Source organism: Tribolium madens, unplaced genomic scaffold (assembly GCF_015345945.1).
Source record: "Tribolium madens isolate multiple individuals breed KSU strain unplaced genomic scaffold, Tmad_KSU_1.1 Scaffold_20;HRSCAF=117;Tcas5.2_LG4, whole genome shotgun sequence".
In the NCBI taxonomy this organism is placed as follows: Eukaryota; Metazoa; Arthropoda; class Insecta; order Coleoptera; family Tenebrionidae; genus Tribolium; species Tribolium madens.
The window spans coordinates 7,682,240-7,692,036 of NW_025400985.1; the positions used below are offsets into that span (position 1 = coordinate 7,682,240).

Below are 9,797 nucleotides of genomic sequence, written 5' to 3' on the forward strand. Positions count from 1 at the left end.
CACAGATTATCTGTTTGTTTGTATTATCTGTTTGTAAATAGATAATCTGTGCCTCTAGTGTGTGGATTGTGTCTATGTTGGCAGCAGAAGTAACTAAATTGTGTCAACAATTGTGACAGGCGCACTAAATTTTATATGTGAAGTATTCTAACGTGACTTTTTCAGAATTATCATTTTTAGTAGATTTGTCCCTAGAAAAACAATTGGATGTTTAAAGTCTACTTTACACAACTCAATTTTTACACAATTACTCAGGGAATTGATCGCAACTTTATTTTGAGTGTTGGTTGAAAAGTAATTCTACTTTTTGCGACGATTTCAGTATTTTTTACTCCAAGAACTAGTTCCTCGCCGTCCAGACCTTGATGGTTGACGGCGTCGCGTAAATAACAGACCCTCCAAGCACATTAATTGTTCTTCTTATGCTCGCAACCCTTGTTATAAACACCCTGGCGGGGCACAAACGCTTAAATATTGCATTGATGACTCGCTTCCATTTCATCAAACAAGAATTCGTCGAAATCCGAAAAAGAATAACAAAAATATTGCAATGTGAAAAATCGCAAAATTTTAATTAATTTAATTAATTTTGGCGGCCAGTGTAGCTTTAACATCTGCTCTGGACTAACTTCATCAGATTTTATATAAAGTCGCGGTCAATTCATACTGGCCACTTCCCTGTTTGTAAATTTGTAAAAATTGAGTTGTGTAAATCCAGTTGCTTTTTAGGGTCATATCTATTAAAAATGACAATTCTGAAAAAGTCTGAATACTTCACATATAAAATATACTGCACCTGTCACAATTGTTGACACAATTTAATTATTTCTGCTGCCAACATAGACACAACCCACCACTAGAGGTGGCGGGCTAGGGGCTGCCAACTTTGCAATAAATTAAATGGCCACTATGAACCGCGACTTTAGTTGTGAAACTAATTTAAAAACAGTGTAAAAGGATTGTGTGCTGAACAAATTTTGTTATTTTAAATATAGGTATCTACAAAGTCAAAATCCTTTGTACTCCAAAAAGAAGTGGATAAATAGAACATTTACATTTATATGTGAAAATTGAATAAAATGCTTAAAATTTTATCGATACTGTAAAAACTACTTCTTTTACAATATTGTAGATTTTGAGTCTTTGGGCTTTTTTGTTTAAAAAAGTTCACTTCTTGATAAATTTAAAATAAATAGTAATTACTACACAGTTTTAATTTTTGATGTTTTTAAATTTTTGCCCAAATGTTGTGTCCCAAATCTTCCAAATCTGGCACTTCTTCATAAACAATTTTTTTCCCAAATGTTACTAATGAACCCGCCCACTGAGCGTAAAATCCTCTCTTCTCATGTCAATTAGCCGTCGACTTTTACGAGACAAGCTAATTTAAACAAAACGCATTTCCAACCTCCAGTGGTAATAAATCCCGTCCCACGCGCCCAGAATTTCACCCTACGGAGATGGCGTCGAACGGTAATTCCATTCCGATGCCGGCGCACCCGTCGTCGCGCCCCAAGACGCTCATGGAAAGCCTCCTCGTGGCGAAAATGGAGCAAGTGACCGTTGGTCACCCCAAACCGCTCGTGCGGACAGATAGTGCCGATTCGGCTAGTTCCATGGGGTCGGTCACGTCGACGACGAGCGACGTGTGCAGGTGCGACGACTGCCTCCTGGGGATCGCCGATTTGTACGCGCAACCGGTCGAGGATAGTAAGAAAAAGAAGGTAAGAGGGCGCCACGAGACGTGAAGGAGATTGGCGATGTGGAAGGTGGCGCCGGCTGGGACTTGGCTTGAGAACTGACGAAATTAAGAAACAATAATTCGAAGCGAAATTGCAACAATTTTGTATTTATAAATAATAAAATGAAAATTGAAACAGCTTTTTGATCATTATACCCATCATTATCTGTTGAAATAGGCAATATATAATAGCCAATTGAAGAACAAATTTTAGGGAAATAGACATTTACAAAAATTGTAATTCCCGTACGATTGTTTTATTTAGGAAATCTGATTCTGATATACACAAATATGTTCGGAATGGTTGCAATTTTGTTTACAATTTTTTTTTTCTCAAATACTGACTGAAAAGCGACGTTATTTGATAAGATTTGCCGCGCGAATGTGTATTTCTCTCTGAAAATATTGGTCATAAGGATATTTTTTTGGAAGACGATTTGATTAAGATTCCTTAATGAAAAGTTGAACTGCAATATTTTTTACTGCTTGTTCTTTTATAAAATTCATTATACTGCTTCATAAAATTTAAACGTAAGTAATTTTAGATACAAAAATAAACTACGTAAAAGCTTATTACGATCTTGATGAAAATGGATCGACAATTTAAATCGGTTTTGAATTTCTAGAAAAGGGTTTATTGTGAAATAACACTAATTAAACATTCTGAGTTCTTGAGTAATTAATATTACTAAATTAAGAGCAAATTTTTAAACGGCTGACTTCTTTATTTTCGCCACGCGTAAAAATTACTTTCAAAACTGAAGAAAATTATATAAAAAACTACTCACAAATCAAGTGGATCGCTTAAAAATAAAAAAAAATTGTTTTACTATAAATATATTATATTTGATATTTCAACGCTAATCCATTTTATTGAAAATGGGTGTAGTTGAGAACACAGATGATTGTCTCGGGTTTTATGTTTTTGAATAAGACTCCCTTGAACAAGTTCGTTGTAAGGTTTTGGAAAAGCAAAAATGGAATTTAATGAGACTTTTCATGAGTTTGTTATCTCCGTTCTACTGTTTGTAATACCTTTCAAGTAATCTGACATTAACACATACCATCCATTCTATGTACTTACTAGAAAATATCCGATTCTAAGACATAAATATTTTAATGCGAAACTTGTCTACTTAGAACTGTTTGTAAAACGTTAAAGAAAATAAACTCCCTAACACAGTTATTGACTACTTCGAGTCTTGAATGTCATGATGAAACATAAAACAAACATATGACAATGCTGTTTTGAAATTGAAGAAACAAACGATTATTTTAGGAATTTAAAGGAAGAACGTTTGTCGGTTAGCCGCAAAATTTCGGTTTGAAATACCCGGAACACAGTTGCGGTTTTACGAAAAACCGGAAAAAATTCAATCTTTATTTATTAGTCATAATTATTACGACGTACAATAGACAATCCGGTAGCTAATATGGCAAAACTGCTTGAACTTGAACCATTTATTTTTCTAATGCGATTATCAACAACGTAATCCATCAGTTTGTGATGGATCTACTCGATATAGTCGTCGATTATTACAACAGGAACTCTCTGCCGTATCCCTTGCTGCACTTATGGTCTTGCACGTGTTATACAGGGTGGGTGAGTTATAAACAACAATTTTATTTTTCATTTAATATCAACAGAACAAAAAGCAACAACAATTCAAGTATAACAACTCTAGTGGCCTTTGTGGCTCTTCTTGTATCCCCAGTGTTTGTGCCCTTCATGACCGCCCTTCTTGGCGTGTTTAGACCCATGGCCGTAATGCTCTTCATGACCACCGGCATGTTTGTGGCCTTTGTCTTCATGGTGATGTGATCCGTGCTCGTGGTGTCCTTTTTTACCATAGTGGTCTTCATGGTGGCCGCCCTTTTTGTGTCCTCCTTTCTTGTGGCCTCCCTTTTTGTACCCATCATGGTGGTGGTACCCTCCGTGTTTCTCATGGTGACCAGAATCGTGGTCTTCGTCGTAGAAGTGTTTCTCTTTTTTGTACTCATCTAACTTGTGGACATCATGTCCTCCTTTAGTGCTATGACCTTTCTTGTAGGATCCTTTTTCTCCGTATTTGTGTCCCTTTTCTCCTTTTTCTCCCTTGTGGTGTTCACCATAGTAGCCATCTTTGTGGTGGTGGCCTTTTTTGTGTCCCCCGTGTTCCTCGAAGTGTTTCTTGTGGCCTTCTTTGTCATGATGACCCTTGTGGCCTTTTTCGTGATGGTGGTGGCCTTTGTAGCCTTTATCGCCCTTTTCTCCATGGCTACCATGATGGTCGGAGTGGTGCTCTTTGCCGCCGCCCTTTTTCCAGCTGTGGCCATGTGACGCTGCGGTTTCAAGGTCGACGAGGTCCCTTTTTTGCCGGGAGATTTCTCTGGATGAGGTCAAACATATCCCGAGGGTCACGATAAGACCCAGGACGCACAAGCCCCGATACGATAACATTTTCGAGTGAGACACCTAGAGGACCAAATCGAGACTGATTGTTCGAGTTCAATAAACGGCTATTTATACGATTTTTCTGCAACGGCTTTGTTTTTCGATTTAAGTGAAAATAGGAGCGCAAAGAGGTGTGACGTCGATTTTATTATTATTGACAAATGTTCGTTCCATTGCATCTTGTGGTTCGGACTTTCTCTTTCTTGGTGCTTTTTTTACAATGATGTAACATGAATGACAACACTTTTCGAACTATTGTCTAGCATTGTGGTCGAGATATCATGTGTGTTTTTTATTAGGGAATCGACAATTGTGCATTTTACATAATTTTGACGCCAGATTTGAAACACTTGGGATTATATAATCGGATTTCAGCGAAATCGATCTTTGATAGTTTGACAACCGTAAAATCACCATTTGATCTAATAAGCTAGATTCTAATAACGAGAGGAAAGTCATTATTGGAAACTGAGCTAAAGCAAATTGTCGTCGATTGAACAATATACCTATATAACAAAGAAAATACAAGAAAAAAAAATTTCGGATAATGACAAATTCTGGAAAACTGTATATAGATCAGCAAAAATGCTTTTACTAAAAGATTGTATTATTGCTTGGGTTTGAAATAAAAATTCTGCTTTAAAAAATAGTACTTAGTAATGTTTTTATTTAAATTTACTAAGAATGCGCACTCCCTACAGTTAGGGTGTTGACCTACATTTGTTTATTCTTGAGTAGAATGTGAACATCAGAAGATTAATTTTATCTAATCTGAACACAACAACATTGGAACATTTTATTAGAAGATTTATTGATTTATTAAAACATTGAAAATAGTAGAACATCATTAGAATCTTCAAAATTCAAAATAGAAAAATTGATTGATTTTTAAAATCGAGTTATTTCAATTAAAATCAGGATTTTTTTTGTCAGATGGTTTGCAAAAATTTAGGACAATGTTAAATCTGGAATCTGTTTGATGGAAACGATGGAAATTAAGTAGGAAAATGAAAAGGAATATTTATATCACATTTTATGTAAAATGAAGTTAATGGAATGTTTTCCTTCAAATTCTATAAACCTATACAACATTGACGCATTTGTCGATATTTTGCTTGACGTTGGCGCAATTAAAAAGTCATAAACATGCTTTTCAAAAATTCTTTTCGTCTTTAACAATTTGTTTCTTTAACTTCTCGATTTGCGGTTGAAACTAAATTAAAAGAAATAGTTTGGATTTGGTTATCCTCTAATTGCCTAACAAAAACGGAAATTTCGATTGTCTCTGTCACTTTAGGCCCATGTTGGGTGTCATTCATCGTTTATAAATTGCCCATTGTCGTCACTTATTGTCAATTAACGAACGTTTACGTACGCAACAATGGCCACCTCACCCATTAATCAAGCAATTAGGTACGCCTTGTCTTTTTTGGATTGGCTAATGGCCCAGGAACTTGAATTATCATCGATTTGTTACGTTTTATGCCCGCTTTAACCGACCGATCTCCTTCACTGACCAATTCCATCCGCGTCGGATCTCTCCTTACACAATCGATGAGAATTTTTCCCTACCTCACCCTAGCAATATAAAACACACATACAAATCTATTTATACCAACATGTAAATAGAACATTAGAAGACACCTGGGAGCTTTGCATACTAATTAAACTATTATTCTTTGAATAACACAAAATAGAGAAAATTCCAGGAGCGGACTAACAGGATTTTCGTAGGTAGTCTTAATTACTTGTAATTAATGCTCCGGCTGTTTCGAATTTAATTAGATTTTGCGGAATCCATGATATACAGGGTATTTACACGTGTTATAAATTTTCATGTTTACATGCCTATGACAGATTTTAATCTCTGTTTGTTTACATGATTTTTCCATGCGCTTAAAATGATATTCCGTCCATTTTGCAAGGTTATGGTTTATGTTTGGACGTAAAAGCGTGAAATGTTTACATGTACGTCAGTGAAATGAAATAAAAATTAAATTTCGTTTGGATTTTTTCGAGTTGGACGAGATGGTTATTTCTTTACCATAAAAATCTCGACACTATCTTGTATGAGGTTAATGTGGCAACGACCGTTCGACCCGGAAGCAGAGGCGTACCATTAGGGATTTGATTTTGGATGACCTACATTGATTTTGAACCATGATTATTAATTTTTATAGAAAATTAATTTTTAATAAATTTTGATATAATTTGATTAAGAGTTTTTATGTAAAAGCGAAAAAGTGCCTAAAATTTAATATAGGTATGGTGTTTTAGTGGGTTTTTTTTAAATTTTTGTAGTGCTATATCTTAAATCAAAAAAGTTTATTCAAAATTTTTACAACTTAGTTTGGCAACTGCATTGTTGAATATAAAGAAATTTGTTATGTTTATTTTGATTGTTATTTGATTATTGAGTTAGCTAATTGAATAATTATTTATTTTTATTTTGAAGTCGAAGAGGATGAAACCAAAAACGGGAACTGCAGACGTCACACATGATTTATTAATAAACGATTATTGAAAGTTAATACATTGTTGGTTTGCTTAATTATGAATAATTCATTAAGTAATTAATCAGTTGTAGTATTTTTAAGTTTTTACAAAATTTGGTGCAAGTAATTCAATGCAGACAGCTGCAACCTGTTTCAGAATGTCTGCTGCACTTTAATCAAAATTCATTATTTGTTCTTTTTATCACCGTAATAACTTTGGTGGAATTTACGTTTACGTATATGGAAAATGACAGTTATGAACTGGTTTTCACGACAGCACAATCCCATTTCCCCTAGTTATTTGTTGAATTCTCTGTTTATTATTCAGATGTGCCTCATCGCAATAAACGATTTAAAATTAGATTCGGAATTTGCGTAAATTGTAACCCCCGTCGCACGACACTGGTGCGGCAAATCCACATCAACCTCATTCATAGTCGAATTGTCTTTCTGACGCTTGCGTGCCTCAAACCTCGGACGTCACGACATTCGAACTTGGGTATCATATGCACCGCGAAGCAGCGCGATTCTATTTTATCTTAGTGCGAAGAAAGTCGCGGTGAAAATCGAGTGAAACTCGTCAGTAAAAGACGAGATGTGATCGCGAAATAATGCCTCAGATCTACGGCTATATCATACCAGAAATAGTGATGTCGAAAAACCCCGAAGACGGGTGTGGGTGTCCCTTTTATCCGAACTCGCCGGAAATCACGTGTTCGCCGTCGCCGTGCGTCTTCGACCACGATAGCAACGTCCAGAGGGGTTCAGGTACATCAGGGGGTGACACTTTGCCATTTTTTCATTAAGTTTCACGTTGTGGAATTTGCCTTCTACGTATGAGGCGCCTGATCTCATTAGGGAAATTATCACAACATTTCAAATATCTTTACTTTCTTCGTGATTTGAGAGGTATTTCGGGTTTGGTATTTGCAGCATTTTGTGGTTGGAAATTAGGAATTTACGTTTTGCGTATGAGTTGGCATTGGCTGTTCTGCCAACTGATTCGGATAATTTTCATACTGTAAATAAGGGAATCTAACTAACTGCGTAGGATGTCTTAAATTATGAGCAAATACTTTTGCTTCTTTCACCTTTTTGATCTTCTGTGCCATTTCTTTATTTAATTTTTAAATTAAACTAATTGTCATTTTTTTCAATTTTGTAAAATACACTATTGTGTAACTCTAGTAGTTTTTTTTTATTTTCTAATTTCTTTTTATATTCTCGTTAAACTTATTTCAAACCATTTGTCACTCTTTTATTATCAACATGTCATTGTTTTCACTGAATTTCATCACTTTTTAAGATAAGCTCTAATAGGCTTATACCAATTAAGATACTTAACTACTTAATTATAACCAGAAATAACACACTCACAACTCAATCCATCTAATTGAAAAATATCAGTTGGTTCCATTTTTAAGAGTGTATTTCTATTTGATTAAGCATTACATCGTGAATAGTTATCTTGACTGTGCTTAACATATTTTTATTTGTTATTTTAATTTTTCATCCACTCTTTGAATTTTTTTGATTTACAACTTCATATTTCTCTTCTAAAATTCATCTTTTATTTGGTATTTTTTGAAACTTTTTTTTTCATATGTCAGGTGTTTGTTCACATTATGCTACCGTTTTACACATAATTTCAATGTTTTTATTTTCTGAGCTTTTGTAATGTGTAACTGCTAAACGTATTACAGTTTTTTTATTAATTATACCGTTTTAAATATTTAAAATTATTAAAAATTTCCTTAAAACATACGAGAAAGTAAATTTCTTCATTCGATTTTTATTTTTTCATTTATTTTATCTTTTTCTGTTTTATTTTTTTTAACAATGAAGTTGTGGACATATTTGTTCAATTTTTTCCACTTTACTTTTCATTTTTCATTTGGCAAAGTGCCCCCTCCTAGTTGCGCCTCTTTGCAGAGGGTTGTCTCTCCCCCAACCGCTCGCCCTCTCGGTCGCCTTCACCGGGTTCGGATACCTCTCCCCGCTTAAGTCGTCGTGGAAGTCTTTTCCGGAGGAGCGCAAGTCCGGGGACTCCGGGTTCCAGACGGGGTTCAACCGCCTCGACAGGGTACGAGCAGTACCAAAAAAGTCTTCTGGAAGTGCCTGTACCCACTGACTACGCCGATGCCTCCAGTGATGATCTGAGCTCTGAGTGGGACTCCGATGTTCCGGAAATTCCCAAAGTCCAATTACCGAAGGTGACTGCCCCCTCGTTATTACAAAAAAATGTTTTTATTTGGTAGACTTTGGATCGGGGATCCTCGGTCTTGTCGCTTTTGGACTTTGGACGAAATTCTTTTTAGATAAAGTGACTTTAATGCGAAATCATTGCTCTAAATGTATCAAATAAGATAATTCGCCTTGTTTACCAAACTTTAATAATACGGTTGGAATAAAACCAATTTGCAGGACCGGCTTTGTGAAAAAACCTCTCAATTATCGATTTTCTTACGATTTGAACAAATTATTTTGTAATTATTACCTCAGCAATTGACGTCAGAGTGATAGCTAAATCTCGGACGTTATCGTAGAGCGAATTAAAAGTTTTGAGAAAAAAATACGAATTACAAGATTGCAATTATGTTACAAAAGTGGTGTAATTAAATTTGTGAATAATCACAAATTCGTTTTTTGTCTGTTATTTTTTATCAAATTTCCTGTTTCGTCACGGTCGGACTTTGTCGGCCATTTTATGGTGATATATTTGCGATTGTTGACATATAACCTCATAAAGATATTATTTTATAATGAGGCAATTGATCCAATTCTGCTGATCGCTGTACTAGAAACCGAATTTGATTTGTTGCACCAGTAAACTAATTCAATGTGGTATTTACTAATCAAACAATTTGTTAAATCAGATTACTTACGCTTAATTAGCATAAACAATGAGAGGGGAAATTGTCTTTTGGTACTTCGTTAATTAATTATTTGAACTTTTTCATGGCTTTTCTTAACAAAATGGTTTTAATTTGATCAGTAAATTTAACTAAAAATTCGTATATTTTTGAGTTTTTTAAAACTCATTATGAATTTTCATTGATAATAATTAATTAGTTGGTAAAGTAATTTTAAACTTTTTAATTATGTTTTTTTTTAATAAACAATTATC

At 34.7% G+C, this 9,797-nt stretch overlaps 2 protein-coding genes across 2 annotated transcripts in view; one reads left to right on the forward strand and one right to left on the reverse strand.

Annotated features, from left to right (window-relative positions):
* LOC123004643 (inositol-trisphosphate 3-kinase A) overlaps positions 1-9,797 on the forward strand; it is a 30,421-nt gene that overhangs the window by 16,988 nt on the left and 3,636 nt on the right. The window lies entirely within an intron of this gene.
* Positions 3,363-4,206, reverse strand: LOC123004644 (histidine-rich glycoprotein-like). Its single transcript, XM_044397995.1, has one exon. The coding sequence runs from the start codon at positions 4,179-4,181 to the stop codon at positions 3,423-3,425; it is 759 nt and encodes a 252-aa protein (XP_044253930.1). The 5' UTR covers positions 4,182-4,206; the 3' UTR covers positions 3,363-3,422.

Excerpts from the sequence above, each read along its gene's own strand:
- LOC123004644 (XM_044397995.1), bottom strand. The coding sequence starts at position 4,181 with ATGTTATCGTATCGGGGCTTGTGCGTCCTGGGTCTTATCGTGACCCTC.